Raw genomic sequence first — 16,004 nt, 5'->3', positions numbered from 1 at the left:
CACGCCCTCTTCCATCCCAAAGCTTCACTACGCGATCGGTCCGATCACTGTGCCTCACGCGTATCTATGTGCCTTGTGGGTTCGACTAGTCTCCCGTTCACCGCAAACATGCACTGGCATCGAATACAGTTACCTCATCCATTCCTACCTGCTAGCCTAGCCAATTACCAGTGCCCTTCCCATGCCGAGAATGAGAATGAGAGGTCCTGCCACAAGCGCTTTCCCCCAAAGGGACTCCCCTAGAGCACCGCTCAAGAGGAAACGCGACACCAACGCGCAAGCTCCGATATCTTCCAGCGAAACCAAACGCCTTCAGCATCCCTTCCTCGTCCGACGAAGATGAAGCGCCCAAAGCCAAATCGTCAAGCCGTGCCAAAGCGAAGGTCTCGCCTCAACAACCAAGATCGAACAAGAATACGATGGCAAACTTTCTAGCCATGGGGAAGGAGAAGCCGGCGAAGACCCTGCAGCAAAGGCCACAGCAGATGCAATCTCAGAAGACGCCGCAGCCACCGCAGATCCTACAGCCAAAGACACAGCAGATCCCACGGCAGTTTCCGAAGCAGCCACAGCCTATGCCCGTGCTTCCGTCTTATCCTTCGACCAGTGGTCCCGTCGATGATGAGGACGACTTCCTGGCCGTTGACTCGGAGTCTGAGGTTGACCTGGAGTCTGAGCCAGCTCTATGCAAAGAGCAGCAGGACCTTCTCGATCTCATCATGCCAGGAGGGAATGTCTTTACTGGCTCAGCAGGATGCGGCAAGTCCACAGTTCTGAAAGCAGCAGTCAAGAAGCTTCGAGCGGAGGGCAAAGTCGTTCACATCACCGCGCCTACTGGTCGAGCCGCTCTCGGAGTCAATGGCGTGACTACCTGGTCCTACATGGGTTGGATCACTGACGCTATGAAGCTCCTCGTGAGTAAGCTCAAAAGTGATGCACAATTTTGGCCAACTATCAAGAAGGGCCTCGAGGAGACGGATGTTCTTATCATCGATGAGATCGGTATGGTTGAAAACCATCATTTCCAGCGTATGAACGAATGCCTCAAGAGTGCACAATGCTGGTCATTCCAACACAACGACTACAACCCCAACGCTCTAGCATTCAGCGGCATCCAACTTCTTGTCACTGGCGATTTCTGTCAGTTACCTCCAGTCAAGCCTTTTGAAAACTGCATGTATTGCGGCTCATGTACAATTGCAGATGCTAAACGGAACCCGACTGAGTGGAACTGTGACTCGCATAGACCTCGTGGTCAATTCTATGTCGAGGATCAGTGGGCATTGAAGAACGATGCTTGGGAAGAAGCTAACTTCACTCAAGTTCATTTGAAAGAGATTCATCGTCAGTCGGATCAGTCTTTTGTGAAAATGCTTCAGAAGTGTCGACTTGGCTTACCATTTTTTAAAGCAGAAGAGAAGATGCTGCTCAGGCAAAATCCCGACGATCCGAAGTTTCAAAACGTCACCAAGCTTTTTGCCTACAAGAAATCCGTACAGCAAGAGAATAGAAATTGTTTCGATTCATGGCCTGGAAGAAGTACCGTCTATAAAGCCATTGCCGGCTTCGATTGGAGACCACAACATACGGAACTCGCACATTACAATCAACCAACAAATAATCTGTTCACAGATCTGGAAGGACACAGATGACGTACAAGAGTTTATTTAAAGCAGGCAAATAGGTTCAATTCATTGTTTCAAGACCATTCACAGGGCCAAACTTCCATGACTACACAGGAACAAGTGTTTTTGCCCTGCTAACGCTGTCACGAGGCTCGAGTCTCTCCATCTTCCCCTGTACGAACATACCCTAACCTTGGATAAGGAGTTGGATACTTGTTATCGTCATCGCTTACCCATCGAGGATAATCAGGATCCTGCTCCAAACGGTAAGAAAGGATATGCCAGTTCGGCTTGGGGTTGAGCATTTACGTTATCGAAGAAAGGATGCTTCGAACTAATATCCTGACGTTCCTGGTACCATTCACTTTCTGGTAAATGCCGCCTTTTGCACCAGATACAACGCGGTACTGTACTGTGCGAGACTGTCTTGCCGCAAGTACACCAAAACTGGATAAAATCATCAGCCTACCTGTCAACGTTGCTGGTCGGGATTCATACTGCTCGTTCAAACGCATGATCATGAAGCGTCTTTGAGGGCTCAAAATCATCTCCGTAGTCCATATCCTCCCTCACAATCCAGTTCCACTCCATCTCCGTTCGTTCTGCAAAGTACTTCCGCGACGTCTTGCGCTCCTCCTCTTCACATCTGACGCAGATCCACCGCGTATAGACATCACAATCGCATCTCTCGTCCAGGAACCTTCCCGTCACCTCTTGTTCAGTCTTCGCGTCACACTCCTCACACAAACACATGATGTTATCAAGCTCATAACTCCCTCTCAAGTGCGGTCGGCGATTCGGATATGCACTTGGTGGAGCTGCACGCGGATAACATCTGCATTCTTCACAGATGTTGATACCGCATTTCAAACACGGCAAAGCACCTGCTTCATCGCAGTCGATGTTATATAGTCGTACTTCGATCTCTTCGTCGCCTGTAAGATGAGGGCTCAGCGTTGACTGGCCCGCCATACGGTTTCTGTGATAGGGACTTGCATAGGCTTGACGGGTAGCGAGGCCGCGACCATCGCAGAGGCAATGCCGACTGAGTGACTTGAAGACCACTGTTGACGATTGGATGTACTCGTAAGCTGACTTGCTTGTCAGACTGAGATGATAGAGGTCAAGGGTCGAGAGCCATGGGGCTAGGGAGGTGAGGATCGAGTATGAGGAGAGAAGGTCCTCGATGCTGGGACCAGCGTTGCCGGAGGAAGTATACGCCATGATTGATTATCGCAACGAAATTTCTTATTAAAACTTGTCGTCACTTTTCTCTTGCTTGTTAAAGGAATGTTGTAGCTTGGTTGTATATCACGTGGGTAAGCAATAATATGAGTCAGATTTCAAGGTTACGTCTTTGTCAGACTCATCCGAAGGTCGGAATCATAGGGTATGAGATCATGCTGACCGAGGGCAGTATCTCGGCGAGATGAAATCCAGGACTTCCTTCTGTCGTTGATATCGGATGTAAATATGGAATAAGCTGACTAGGGGAGGAAAAAAAACTCAGGACCTTAAGCCTCAGTAATCAAAAGGTTTGGGTAACTTAGGTAAATTTGAGATAAGTTTAGGATACCTTTTATCGAATTTATTTTATCACCCTTAATTTATGTCTTGTATTAAACTAGACCGTATCTTTCTTGCTATCTCTGAAAACTAGCAACTTTCGTCATTGTTTCACATCTCCCTGGCCTTCTGGGACACAAGCTCCACGAGCCACTTTCTGTGCTCCTCCACCAGATGCGGGCTATGTCCAGATTCGATCTCCAAAGTGTCGGCGCCCCAGTTCTGGGCCACTCCCAAGAGCATCTCCCTGCCGAAGATAGGATCATTCTTGCAGATTACCATAGTCTTGCAAATCTTCAAATCTGCGGGGGTACAAACGATAGGAACTTCGAAGGGAGTTTTGCTTTGATGGCAAAGTGTAGGGATGATCTCATCCGAGATGTTCTGCTCAATATCTGAGAGGAATGCTTCTTTGACCCTATCAAGTTTCAATGGCAAGCGTGTGTCCTGGTCCATAATTAGTTCGGCGTCTTGGGGCGCTCGGTCAAGTGGTCACTTACTGATACATCGTGAAAGAATGGTGTCTTGCGGTGCTCGCCCGCAGCTTCATACATGGAAATACCTTTGTGCAGGACAGGCGTCGGGGCCACATAAACCACAGAGCTGATACCGCCAGGCTGGCCTTTCTGCTCTCTTTCTGCAATGCTGTGACCCTCGATCGCCACAGTAAGAGGAATAGCTCCATAGCTATGACCAATACCAATCACTTTCCTCCCACTATCGATGTAGGGCAGAGCAGCATCATGGATCCTCTTTACGTCATCGTGGTACGTCTTACCATCGACTGAATCGTCGTAGCCGGAGCTTGCAAGAGGCGGCGCAAGGACAGTGAAGTCTTGTTGCTGGAAAGCTTGGATGAGAAGACGGTAGTGGAGAGGTCGATGCCAAGCACCGTGTACAAGAAGTATGACTGGCTGCTGGTTACTCCCAGTCATCTTAGGCTTCGTGTAAGAGGGAAAATGACTTTCAGCATTATCGCTCGGTTTATCATAAGATTATATATGTGGGATTCGATAATCCCGGAATCCTTCTTCGGACGAAGCCTCCGATTTCGCACTGATATCTCTGCGACAAGCCACACAGTCCGTTCCTTTGCTACCTTTCGGATGGAGGTTCGGACGAACTTGAGGCGCAGTGTGCTGACAAACATACCCAATCCTACTGATTACGGTTATACTGTCATCACTACATGCGAGATTCCCATGTTCCTACACGCATGACATCGGCTAGCAACGGCAAGCCGGTTATGACTTCGCGATGTACTCAAGACCCATTCATGTATGTTCCATTGTAATTACTCGGCAAAGAATATGAACTTAAACACCTTTGACATAGTAACCTGGGGAGTATGTCCCGGATTTACAACAATCTCGGTTGAAGTAAGAAGTTGGTATGTCTTCCTCTCTTATTTCCTCACCTAAGTTCTGACAGAAATGCACATCTCAGGAAGCTACAGGCCTCAGCTGTCTTTGCTCAATGGCTGCGTGCCATTCATTTTGTTGCATATTTGGTTACTATCTACGTCACATGAGCCATTGTGATTCTACTGCAGAGTCATATCGGCTGTCTGGTCGACCGCTATCTGCGGCAACTATAGGATCATCGAGATCCCTCAAAGGAGTCACAAATCAGAGAAGCAGGAGTGCGAGGAGCACACCTCGCGTCAGAAGCTGAAATGCTGTCAGACAGTACCAGCGATTGATCATCGCCACCAATTACCAGTAGAACACCGTTCACAACTCGGCACGGCCCGGTTCAAGCTGTGATATCGAATTGTCCAGCAGGTCACGGAGCGTTGGCCGTTGACTCTATTGGCTTGAGTCAATACGCGCTGATATCATGCCGTGTTGATCTATACTGAATTGACCTGCATGCCACCTATTTCGGAAGATCTGCGATGCCGCTCGGATAAAAGTGGCTGGATGGGCTGAGCTGAAAACCGATGATCTTTGCGAGTCGACACCTATACGAAGACACAAAAGATGAGCAAATTCACCACTCAACCCATTGACTGTGAAATTCTAGCTTTCGGCTCAAGCCGTGTCTTGGATCAGCCCGGTTTCGGGAATTGATATGCCACGCATAACGCCATCGGCTTCTGGGAAGCCAGAGAGCCGAGACATGTTTCTAATGCCCCCGTTTTGTCACATTTTACATATGATTTAGTGTGTGACACCGCAGGCTGAGCTTTCATATTTCTGACCAAATTTATGCCCCTACACAAGTCCAAACTGGAACGATTCGCCAGCGAATCCTCGTCGAGCTTCATGACATACATGCATATTTGATCCGTGTCTTGAGTGACATGGTTTGCGAATTGTCTGTCCCGTGTCTCATTCATATGCTTGTTTCAGCTGGCAGCATCATCGCGCCGCATTGTCATTACGTAGCTCCCCTCCAGCTTTTCTCCATTACTTGATCTCAACAGACCTTAACAATCGCTTACCAAAGATAGAAATCATAAGAATGATATAGTTGCTATTCTTTCTAGTCACCATCTTCGCCAATTCGGTGTATCAAGTTTTCATCTAACATTAACAAGTTTTGTTTACTTCAAAGTAACTATGGCTATGTGTCCCGTGTCTTTCGGGTGGCATCTTCAGATTGCATTCTTTATTGTACTAGCTGCCAATCTCGTCTTTGCCAATGGAAGCACCGATGGATTCCAGCATATCCTTCACCCTCAAGAGGCTTCTCCTCAGATTATCACCGGCCAATATAATCCCGCTCGAATCAGCATCCACGATACTACCGGTCACGTATCGTGGAGCTGGACGAAGGTCGACTTCGTTGACCAAGACATACCAAAGAAACTCAATGAGTGTCTGCAAATTGGAGGCTCCGTGACTGATGTCAAGTGGGCGAACCACGGTAGAAGCGTCGTGGCAGTTTTTGCTTATGCTGTCGTTGTCATCAACCATTATCCCGAAGACAAATCCAAAGATAAGGCTGTAACCTTCGGCATTTGCTTGAATAGTTTCGGTCTGGGAGGAACTCACGGCATCGAGCCGCTACCGGATGGGAAGCTCGCTATAGCAACGACTTCCTCTGAAGCAACAGGAAACATTAAGATCGTCAACACCTCCCTGAGTACATCGAACCCTTATCCCGGCTTCCTCCAAGAGCTTGATGGTCTCCCTGCAGTTCATAGTCTTGTATGGGACCAAGTAACACAAAGTCTTTGGGCTGTCGGGAATGATATACCTCCTCACGGGAAATGTCCCTCGACGGCGCAGCTGAATCGGTATGAGTATAGGGATGGTTCATTCTCTCGAAAGCCCTCTAAGGTCGAGCCCATTGGTCCTCCTAAGATTTTGAACGACGAATGGGACGCTTCGTGGTGGGATGGAGGACATGATATTACGCCTGTGCCTGACCAACGACAACTTCTCATTTCTACAGATCTGGACCTTCACCTCTTCAATTTGACTTCGGCATCATTTATACACGGGGAAGAAGTACTGAAACAGCCGCTCATGCAGGGATTCAAGCCAGTCAGCTCTCATGAGAAGAATCTGTCACGGGCCGATGTCAAGTCATTGAGCTTACACAAGAGCTCCGGCACCCTTTATGTGCAGGCTGACTGGAAAGACTGCTTTTCAAAACAGGTGAACCATCTTACACCAGACGCCGCGGCACCAAGAGCCATCTTGTTCTCGCAGTTGGTGTATCGTTCTCGTTGGTTCTCACCCGTGGCTGGATGGTCTGCTGAGTAGCACGGGAACTCGCTGGTCTACTAATCTCGGGTCCCTCAATACCCCGGCCAGTGGCATTTTTACTGGGGAATACTGAGTACACCTGACTTTGAGCAGTGAGTAAAGAGGTTAGACAGTGGATAATAAAATGTCATCTGTTTCAACTCTAGGCTATGTCAGTGAAGCTGCTATCAGGATTGCTAGAATAATGGAACCATTGAGCTTAAATCTTGGACCCTTTACCCGGAAATTGCCTCAAATCAGCTCTAGGCCTCGTCCATGAGTCAACGCCCTCATTGTCCACGTCTGTCACTGAAAAGATGACCAACTCCCTCTATGAAAGGTTCGGCTACTCGACTTGCAAAACGGGCGACACGTTCAAACACCTCAAACCGAAAATACCCGCTACGGAAGAAATCTCTTACTTGACATCTATCAAATCTATCAATAGAATCCAAGATATGTGACAGCGTATTAGTACAGTATAGGCTGCCGCGGCCATGCTCTCAGTTCAGGTACAGAATTCGGGCCCTCTGCTTTACAAGGGACAGGGTATTGCCATGTGAATTATCTGGAGGATAATCGGGATGGTTTCATAGAATGAAATGCATGCCTTATTGAGAGGGAGGGGCTGGCGGAGGAGGAGAGGAAGAAGGATGCTATGGAGCTTTAAAGCTACGATATTGACTGAGGAACGGAGAACTTGATATCATAAGCAGGCAGAGAGGTTGATCGCAAGCTTTATATCGTATTCAAATACTGTTTCACTGGCTCGTGGAGAGGTTAGCCCTAAGTTTCCTGAAGTGATGCAGGTATCAGCGGTCGGTGAATAGAAGCTCGTGTGCAGGTGACCTTTCTTGTCGTACTAACTGAGCATTCAGCTTCGATGTGATACACCTACGAAAGCTGAAAAGTATACAAACCAAACTTTCAGCACTCTCTCAAAGCCTCTTCCCAATATCTATATCGCATTATTGTATACATATTTAACCATTCTCGCCAAAGTTACGTCAAGAATAGCAAAGCTTGGTGTTCCGCTGGACCAACCATGTGCACAACCACATTTATCAGATACTGGGGCTATTGTGGCCATTTGATAAGCACAGAGACTGTTGATAAGTTCTGTGACAAAGAAAGATGCGTCAGAGACTATGATTCGAAAGACCCGCTCCTCCATAAAGAATGTGGCGCTTGTGAAGAAGCTCGGAAGAAGGAAGAGGAGGAGAAGCTGAAGATACTGCTTGCGTAATCATGAGATGTGATGGAGTGGTCACAGTAATTTGAGGAGAAGCTGAACTCTTAAATTCAGTGGACTCGAGTGAATCTCCATCGTCTTTATTTAATCTCTTGTCTTTTCTACTTGTGAGATATGCCAGTGATACAGTCGCTATCGAACTATATAAACCAGTCTTTGGGCCTCCTCTCTCATGAAATTGGAAATGCAAAACTTCTAACATACGAAAAGCGCATCAAAGATAACTAGCTACCAATACAACTTTTGAGCAAATATGTGCAGAACAATTCATACCTCATCTTTGTGCCAGGTATGCTCTTACAAGATCGGTTTTAGGATAGACGGGGTGCCATGCAAGACCCCAGGAAATATGGAAAAGGGATGCACAGCCGAATTTGAGGAGAAGACTGATTATCTATCTTCTGACTTTTGCTATAAGTGCCAAGAGAAGAAGTCTGACAGCAAATGATGTTGATGGCGAATCGGTGCACGGAGGCAGGGGTTGACCAATCAGATAATCACTGACGTTCAATTAATATAGTGTTGTGACACTTAGAGCTGGAGAGCTATTGAGTCTGCCTCGTAGATTCAATATCAAGTCCGTATTGGTGAGATCTGGTCACATTCACAGCCTAGCGCGCAGTATATAAACCCAGCCAGCTCCGCAAATTTCTGGCACTCTATATCTTAAATAAACCCATCAAACTAATCATCCTACATATAGAACATAAATTGCTTCCCACTACGATATTTATAACTGCCGCCATGTGCAAGACAACCAGCATCCGGTATCAGTGCGAAGATTGCTGGACCCTGAGTCATGACGACACGACTGTGAAAGAATGCAAGACGCCACGTGGGGAATTTTGCAAGTCTGAGGTTAAGATAGTAAACGAATACTTCTCCCCAATATTCTGTTCTGTATGCGTGGAGAAGAAACGGAAGGAGAAGAAGTGACTTAAATCACTAAGGGGGTTATAAAGAGTTCATCACTATTTCCGTTTTAATAAACGAGTAATATTCTCTGTTCAATGTCTCCGAGGATCACCATTAAATAGTTATATGAAACGTCTTTATTGCAACTATTGTGATCAGCTCATGTCACGGCCCGTATCCTCCCTCTGGGCATAAATACGGCACTGTTTCCCTCGTGTTTTCTCGACAGGAACCCAACTAAGCAGATCCAATACACCCAGGAAATCGAGACAGGTTCAAATCCATCAACATGTGCACCACCACCTTCGTGACATACTACTGCAACGATAAGAAATGTGACTACTTGATCAAATACAAGCAGAGCGAAACGCCATGCGACGAGAAGAAAAGGTCTCCGCGAGCAAAATGCAAGATCGAGATCGACTCAAGAGACGAGTACATGGACTCGAAGGAATGCCCGAAATGCATTGAGGCAATGAACAAGAAATCAAAGGAGGCTAATTGGATATGACTGTCCCTTCCAGCCTTGGTGTGGTCAGCAAAGGTTTATGGTGAGACTCGGTAACAGCGAAGGATCAAGTTAGCAGTTTTGGGAATAGCATCGAATCAACCAGACGCTCAACAACAGCCAATTGAGAAGTTTTACTGTTCTGTCGTACTTTAGAGGAAGCGGAAATGAATGATGACGAACATGAATTGAGCCGTATTCTCCTTGCGGACCATTTGACTCGCATATCTATCGAAAGGTCTATAGTGTAGCGTCGATGCCGCCATGTACTTAATAAGAATCACACGTAAGCTCCATATCTTGAGCCACCCGATCCTCCGTTGATCCTCGGAAGTCGGTGATCCAAAGTCTCACGTCAGTCTCTCCTGTTCCTTCACCACTTCAAATAATTAATTTCTCCCTCCGATCCACCCAAGCATTCCAACTGTCGCAGCACCAAATCAGCAACTATGTTGCTTCAAGACCTAGCAACAGAGATCGTCGAATTGATCGTACAGAATCTATCGGTGCGCTCTGACCTCAACGCCTTCTGCCAGACCAGCAAACGGTTTCACCACATTGCCAATGACCTTGTCTATCATGAGGATGCGCACTGGCGGTGCAACGCGCTTCGATGGGGTTCTGAAGAGGGCCTCGTTTCGGTAGTAGAGAGATCTTTGGATTCGGGCGCTGATGTCAACTACATCATCAACAATGAGGACGAAACCGCCTTGTTTCCAGCAGTCAGGAAACAGTATTGGGACATTGTACACCTTCTGTTAGCGAGGGGTGCTGATGTTCAACGCAGGAATAAAGTTGGCGATAATCTTGTGTACTTTGCGGTGACAACTGGCAGTTATGATCTGGTGAAGCTCATGCTAGATCAAGGTGTCGACCCAAACTCTCATGTGGAAGGCGATGTTCCTCCTTTGTTGCTGGCGGTGCGAAGAGGTTATCTCGACATCGTGAGGTTGCTCTTTGATAGCGGGGCGTACATTGATGACAGCGACGACTGGGGCGAAACCCCGCTGCATGTCGCTATAGGTGCATCTCAGCATGACATCCTGAGCTTCTTCATTGAAACAGACGTTTTTCGCAAAGACAAGACTGGGCTGCGAGGTGCTGATGCACTGGAGATGGCTGTCATACGAGGAGACATGCCAACGTTGAGGCTGCTTCTTGAGGGCGGCGCTGACCCACTTGTTCGAAGATGGACGAGGCATCATGCGATTATCACGGCAACGCTAGCTCGGGAAGATGACATGGCAATCTTAATGACGGAACGGTTGGTAGGAGAACCTGGTTTCATTGATGAGCATGGCAAAGAGCTCCTCTGGTACGCTGTGACAGGTAGATGTCAGCGGTATACTCGATACTTGTTGGGTAAAGGTCTCGATCCCGACAGGGATCTATGGAAGGAGGTTGACGGTTCGATGGAGGGAGGTTCTGCCTTGGTAGTGGAGATGCTGGGCGCTGGTGTCCTAACGGCATGAGATTGTATTATAAGGTAACAGGAGCGGTTTCAAGAATCAAGAAACAATCATTGCATTACTGGCACCTTGATTCTCAGGTTCATTCTTTTCTAAATGACAGATAGCTCACTAGCCTTCAGCTTCCTAGGGGTGGAAATAAAACGTACCTTGAAGACTATCTCCAGTGTCAATATACGGTTTCTGGGGCCGGGTGTTTGCTGGAAGCTTGAAAATGTACAAGTTTAGCAAAGAACAACGTTTCCAGGAAGTAACAGCGAAAGATCATCAAAGCTCAAAGAAGCCCAAGTCTAAGTTACAGCAGAGCAGTTAAGCTACCGACCCAGCCAAAATAGTATAGTATCTTCGACGAGCAATAAAGTTGATAAAATAAACCCTATAAAAGGTATCCTAAACTTATCCTGAATTTATACTAAATTACCTAAATCTTTTGATGATTTAGGGCTAAGATCCACGACGATGGTATGGCCATCGATCGGGCAACCGTTATCAGCCATGAAACTGTCTGTATCGCCATCTAATACATTCGATCCGTTTACTGCGTCATGTTCTGTTGAAATTGTGTACGCTCTAGTCAACGGCTTTGGTAGCACGTTGGCGTACCTGCGGGTTTACAAAGCGTGATCCAGTTCTTGTTGAAGAATGCAACCTTTTCTGATGAGATTTTGGTGGTTGGAGAGAAGGATAGGCTGTGAATTTTGTGCCATATTCTGTATTATAAAGAGTATATATAATATAAATTGAAGTTGTGCTAATACAGCCGAATTAAGCTTGTAACCTGTGTGAAGGCGTGATGTAAAGTCTGAGAATTTGATGCGAGATATGGAGTGGGGGTATAAGCTATAACATGTACGATAAAGGGAAAAAAGGGAAGAAGTTAGCATTGTATCAAAAGGGTAATATATATTCACTTCGAGGCCACTTTCGCCTCACCAGGATCCAAGCTTATACTTCACCCATTGCAGCGACATGACTTTCCTGATCAGTAACTCCTCTCGTTCATTTCACCATAATGCTCAAGGGTAAAGGCGATACTCATTGAAATCACCTGGCAGGAGGAGTATTGTTAGCATCTAGTTATGGATTCGCTTTTCCTGTCTGTATTACGATGTGCTTATCAACAACCATCTGCTGTACCATGATGCTCATCCTTTGACCGTGACCTGGCGATTACAGGCATTTTGCGAGAAAATCTCGGAAGTACTTTTGTCCACGCTGTGAGATTCTTTATCCCTTTTGAGACCGTCTCCGCCTCGCCAGTACCATTGCTCATTTCTTCCGGACCTTCGCTGCCACGCTCTAAGCCATCTTCTCAGCATCCCTGAGCCTCTCCAGCTCAAGATCCCACTTCTTTTGTTCCCCATCTAAGCTTTCCAACATGTCCTTCCGGGCATTGATTTCATAGTCATGCTTTCTAATTTCACGCTCATACGACCTCGCCAGGTTCGCTGATCTCTGCATTTGAGCTTTCCGTCCTTTCAGCTTGCTTTCCTTCTCTCTCGCCCTAGTTCTTATGAGAATCTCTTCCAGCTCATCTCTACCGTGACATAGCTTGTCGATCCTCCTCTCAACGTGTTCCTTATCTATCTCCAGTTTCTTTATTTCAAAATTGGCTTTCTCGAACCTCTTTGTTATCCCTTTCTCAGTCTCGCCAGGTGTTGCGGAAGAGGGGACACCTTTTCGCCTGCTGAGAAGTTTATCAACCATCCTGTCAGAACTTGGTTCAGTGGTGTGAGTTGGTGCTTCTGTTCTTTGATAGAGACGACGCTACTGTTCTAGCGAGTGAGTGGCAGGATATACAGGCTGGAAAATGAGGGAGTATGATTGGGAATATCTTGCTATAGCGGCAGTTTCTCTTGAGTTCCTGCGTGGAAGACTTGGTTGGACAATAACATTCAGCTCCAGTTCCCTCCAAATATAAACCTCCATAATGCTCCCTCGAACGTTTATTCACTCCGACTCTGTTGTCGCCTATCGGTGAGTCGCAGATGGCTTTCTCTTGTAAGAAGTTAGACCTCATTACTCTCAGCTGCCCCTATGCCCCTGACACACGTTATCCACCGCGCACAATCAGTGTCAAGAAGTTCTCTCTTCCGTTCAGAGTCCGTTGGCTCTTTGATTACTAGTAGAACTTGGTTACACCACATTGGCGATCTAACTATCATCATGCTGTACAACAACTGACACTTCTCGCGACTGAGTGGTGATAAGGGCTCTCTCTTGAAGCTAGATTATCAGTTCAAAATCTACGATTCTATCCACCGCAACGACACAAATATCTATCTCTCTTGTAACCTGGCCATTGACTTCTGGTGCTTCCTCTTTTCTTCCTTGAGTTTCTCCTTCTTAAGCTTCAATTTCTGTTTCTTGTCGTCAAGCTTTTGCAGCTCTTTTCGAAGTTCTGTGATGTCCTCTTCAATATCTCTCCCCTCGTCATTTCTGTCACCCTTTTCTAACTCCTCAATCTCCTTCTGGATATACTCTTTGTCTTTCTTCAGCTTTTCTTTCTTAAACTTGACTGTATGGAGTTTCTTCATGATTTCCTCAATAGCCTTGCCGTGTGCGACGAAGGCGGGAATGTCAAATAGATGGGGGAAGCGTCTGTCGGGCATTGTTGTCGCAAATTAGGCTCAGTGTTTGTAAAATGTGTTACTACCAAAGTGCACTAATTGTGCAAGAAATAGCGATATTTATACTTCTTGCGCTGTAACTACTGGATCTTCTGCCGGAGCGTAACGGCAATGAATCCAGATAGTCTTGCTTAGATACAAATTCTATGACCCATCTGGGACCTATGTTCACTACCGCTTCGCTCGCAAGTCCCGGCTTGATCTTATGCATCTTGCCCTTCTGAGTCCACCATTTTCAGCACTATTTAGCACTGGGTCTGACTAGAGTTGTTCAATGTGAATTCCACCAGTGACAAGTACCTTGTCAGTGTTATTTGCAGTTGAGACTAGTGGCTGAGAGCTTATTCCAGCAGAGAGAACCTAGTTGTCTCGTTCAGGGCTAAGACACAGCGAATTCACGCCAAACCTATTTGACAAGTCCATTCAAAGCTCCCCACCTGTAATCAGCCTCCTCTCAGTCTGATCTGTTTGCTCATTCTTTTTTTTCTTTACTTCATTCGACTTAGTACCTTTTCAAGGGTAGTGTTGGCTGCGGGTCGAGACTATTGTCTGTTAGCTGAAGAAGATTTCGCCCCTTAATTCAAGGAAGCCTTCTCAATACTAAGCTTTTTCATTTCAAACTCTACACAATAACTATAGAGACCCTGTCGCTCCTATAATGTTCTTCCCACGGCTGTGTTCAATCAGTTGCTTGGCTAATGTTCAGTAGTGAAATTACCAGGTCTTATTCTACTGGCAACTTTCCAGAATGGAAAAATAGTGACTTCATTTGTTACGAGGAGACACGACAGACTTGAGATTGATGAAGCAACAGTATTTTAAAAGCGGTCCAGAAACATCCTTTCCTACCTCTTTAGTGGGCTCTCTGCTCAGCCTTTAGGCAACGTTGTTCGTATTAATTCACATCCTGATTATGCGTCCCGTGCGCCATACATACTATCTTCACTTTCCTTTCCTCTTTGTTTCGGCCGGATATCTCACGTAAGTGGTATCGCCCATCATGTGCCCTACGCTGGCAAAGAACGATGGTCGGCCATACTTCGGTGTAGCATCTACTTTTCTTGTCTTGTGGTACTCCTCTTTCTTTGGTGGCTTGTGTGATCTGTGAAATCCAGATGTTCGTGAGCGGTGAGGTTTCTTCTCGCTGTAGTCCGCGCCGCGAGGCTCCCTTCCATGAGGCTCGTCTATGTGAGATTGTCCTCGATGACTGCCTCCTCCGTGCGAGCTCATTCTCCCGGACTCGTTCTCTCTCGACCGTCTGCTAGGCAAGTTCTCATCAAAACGAACTCTACTTCCAGTGAGGCTTCCCAGCTCATCTTCCGGGGGTATGTTGTTTCCATATACTTGCTCCCGAGGAACGTGTTCCCGAGATTTGCCGTTATCAGGTCCATAATGATATTGGTCGTTCACATGCACATTCTCGGGCACGTCCTGACGGAAGAATTGGGGTGCATCTTCGGCCGCAAACTCTGGTGGAAAATCGTTTGGCTCGTTCTGGGGTTCAGGCTGTGGCTCATACATAACCATACCCGTGGCTACATTCGAATCCAGGGCTTGAGGCGCACTACCTGGTGCGAAGTTCTCCGAAGGATTGTTGGCTTGGCGGTTTTCTTCGGACATGATGTTGACTTGATATGGGGATAAAAGGGATCGGGATGTTATTCCGTGTATGTAGTCATTAATCCACTTGAGCATGTATTAGTAGGAGAGTTGATGCAGAGTACAGTAGCAGTCCGGAACCTTGTCTTAATATAACAATCCATGTCGTTACTTGCGTCATGATTCAGTAGAAGTGAGCTACGATACACAATGGATCATACAGCTCTTTCAGTTTCTTACAACTCTAATCAGTGTCATCTTTCGCAGTTTCACTGAGTATCTACGAGAGTCATTGGTGACAAGGTGAGAAGCTCCTCGGATTTGGCAGAACCAGAAGGTAGTACAGATCAGCCTGTCACTTGTGGTCTAGGTGGAAGCTGAATTGACAAGGCACCTCGAACAGAGCTTCATTATTCTTTCCCGAATCATCGTATCGCTCTACGATTCATTCTCTTCTTTTCTTTCATATTTAGCAAATCGTTCACAAATCGGCAGGTTTATTCTCTGTCATATTTACACCAGCACAGAATCACTGTGCTTTGCACTATAAACAGAGCAATAGAAACCACTAGGTGAATCTATGACTCTCGTCACACATCACAGCCACACTTCCCTGTTCCGCTGAGTATACATTTGCTTTATCAGTGCTAAAGAAGTTAGCCCTTATGGTCCCATCAGAGTTAGAAAAGCTGTCACTGGAGACTCACCTGTAGTCCTGTTCACAATGTTCCTCCTTATTCAA

The 16,004-nt window shown here is 46.6% G+C and overlaps 7 protein-coding genes across 8 annotated transcripts; 2 read left to right on the top strand and 5 right to left on the bottom strand.

The window, feature by feature from the left end:
- Positions 1–1,650: 1,650 nt before the first annotated feature.
- FVEG_13625 (hypothetical protein) lies at positions 1,651–2,889 on the bottom strand. Of its 2 annotated transcripts, XM_018902986.1 has the most exons (3): positions 2,124–2,889; positions 1,935–2,072; positions 1,651–1,879 (listed from the first exon to the last, which is right to left on the bottom strand). In XM_018902986.1, exons 1-3 carry the CDS (start codon positions 2,847–2,849, stop codon positions 1,769–1,771), a joined length of 975 nt encoding a protein of 324 aa, XP_018761846.1. In that variant the 5' UTR covers positions 2,850–2,889; the 3' UTR covers positions 1,651–1,768. The 2 variants fall into 2 exon arrangements, with proteins under 2 accessions (XP_018761846.1, XP_018761847.1); XM_018902987.1 differs by having other exon boundaries at positions 1,651–2,072.
- Positions 2,890–3,221: 332 nt separating this feature from the next.
- FVEG_13624 (hypothetical protein) lies at positions 3,222–4,153 on the bottom strand. The gene is made up of 2 exons (XM_018902985.1): positions 3,692–4,153; positions 3,222–3,638 (listed from the first exon to the last, which is right to left on the bottom strand). The coding sequence occupies exons 1-2, from the start codon at positions 4,124–4,126 to the stop codon at positions 3,303–3,305; spliced, it is 771 nt and encodes a 256-aa protein (XP_018761845.1). The 5' UTR covers positions 4,127–4,153; the 3' UTR covers positions 3,222–3,302.
- A 1,602-nt stretch (positions 4,154–5,755) lies between these two features.
- FVEG_13623 (hypothetical protein) lies at positions 5,756–6,907 on the top strand (the record flags this gene model as incomplete). The annotated part of the gene is made up of 1 exon (XM_018902984.1): positions 5,756–6,907. One exon carries the CDS (start codon positions 5,756–5,758, stop codon positions 6,905–6,907), a length of 1,152 nt encoding a protein of 383 aa, XP_018761844.1.
- A 3,106-nt stretch (positions 6,908–10,013) lies between these two features.
- FVEG_13622 (hypothetical protein) lies at positions 10,014–11,036 on the top strand (the record flags this gene model as incomplete). The annotated part of the gene is made up of 1 exon (XM_018902983.1): positions 10,014–11,036. The coding sequence occupies one exon, from the start codon at positions 10,014–10,016 to the stop codon at positions 11,034–11,036; it is 1,023 nt and encodes a 340-aa protein (XP_018761843.1).
- A 1,296-nt stretch (positions 11,037–12,332) lies between these two features.
- Positions 12,333–12,494, bottom strand: FVEG_17564 (hypothetical protein; the record flags this gene model as incomplete). Its single annotated transcript, XM_018906808.1, has 1 exon — positions 12,333–12,494. One exon carries the CDS (start codon positions 12,492–12,494, stop codon positions 12,333–12,335), a length of 162 nt encoding a protein of 53 aa, XP_018761842.1.
- Positions 12,495–13,312: 818 nt separating this feature from the next.
- FVEG_13621 (hypothetical protein) lies at positions 13,313–13,645 on the bottom strand (the record flags this gene model as incomplete). Its single annotated transcript, XM_018902982.1, has 1 exon — positions 13,313–13,645. The coding sequence occupies one exon, from the start codon at positions 13,643–13,645 to the stop codon at positions 13,313–13,315; it is 333 nt and encodes a 110-aa protein (XP_018761841.1).
- A 960-nt stretch (positions 13,646–14,605) lies between these two features.
- Positions 14,606–15,283, bottom strand: FVEG_13620 (hypothetical protein; the record flags this gene model as incomplete). The annotated part of the gene is made up of 1 exon (XM_018902981.1): positions 14,606–15,283. One exon carries the CDS (start codon positions 15,281–15,283, stop codon positions 14,606–14,608), a length of 678 nt encoding a protein of 225 aa, XP_018761840.1.
- Between the last annotated feature and the right edge of the window lie 721 nt (positions 15,284–16,004).

This window comes from Fusarium verticillioides, chromosome 10, assembly GCF_000149555.1.
Source record: "Fusarium verticillioides 7600 chromosome 10, whole genome shotgun sequence".
In the NCBI taxonomy this organism is placed as follows: Eukaryota; Fungi; Ascomycota; class Sordariomycetes; order Hypocreales; family Nectriaceae; genus Fusarium; species Fusarium verticillioides.
Note: the sequence above shows the minus strand (reverse complement) of the source record. Positions and strands in the feature narration are given on the sequence as shown.

Excerpts from the sequence above, each read along its gene's own strand:
- FVEG_13624 (XM_018902985.1), bottom strand. The coding sequence starts at position 4,126 with ATGACTGGGAGTAACCAGCAGCCAGTCATACTTCTTGTACACGGTGCT. Across the intron at positions 3,639-3,691 it reads CATTCTTTCACGATGTATCA|GACACACGCTTGCCATTGAA; the intron begins GTAAGTGACCAC and ends ATTATGGACCAG.
- FVEG_13625 (XM_018902986.1), bottom strand. The coding sequence starts at position 2,849 with ATGGCGTATACTTCCTCCGGCAACGCTGGTCCCAGCATCGAGGACCTT. Across the intron at positions 2,073-2,123 it reads ATCATGCGTTTGAACGAGCA|TTTTGGTGTACTTGCGGCAA; the intron begins GTATGAATCCCG and ends GATTTTATCCAG. Across the intron at positions 1,880-1,934 it reads AGCATCCTTTCTTCGATAAC|GATCCTGATTATCCTCGATG; the intron begins GTAAATGCTCAA and ends CGTTTGGAGCAG.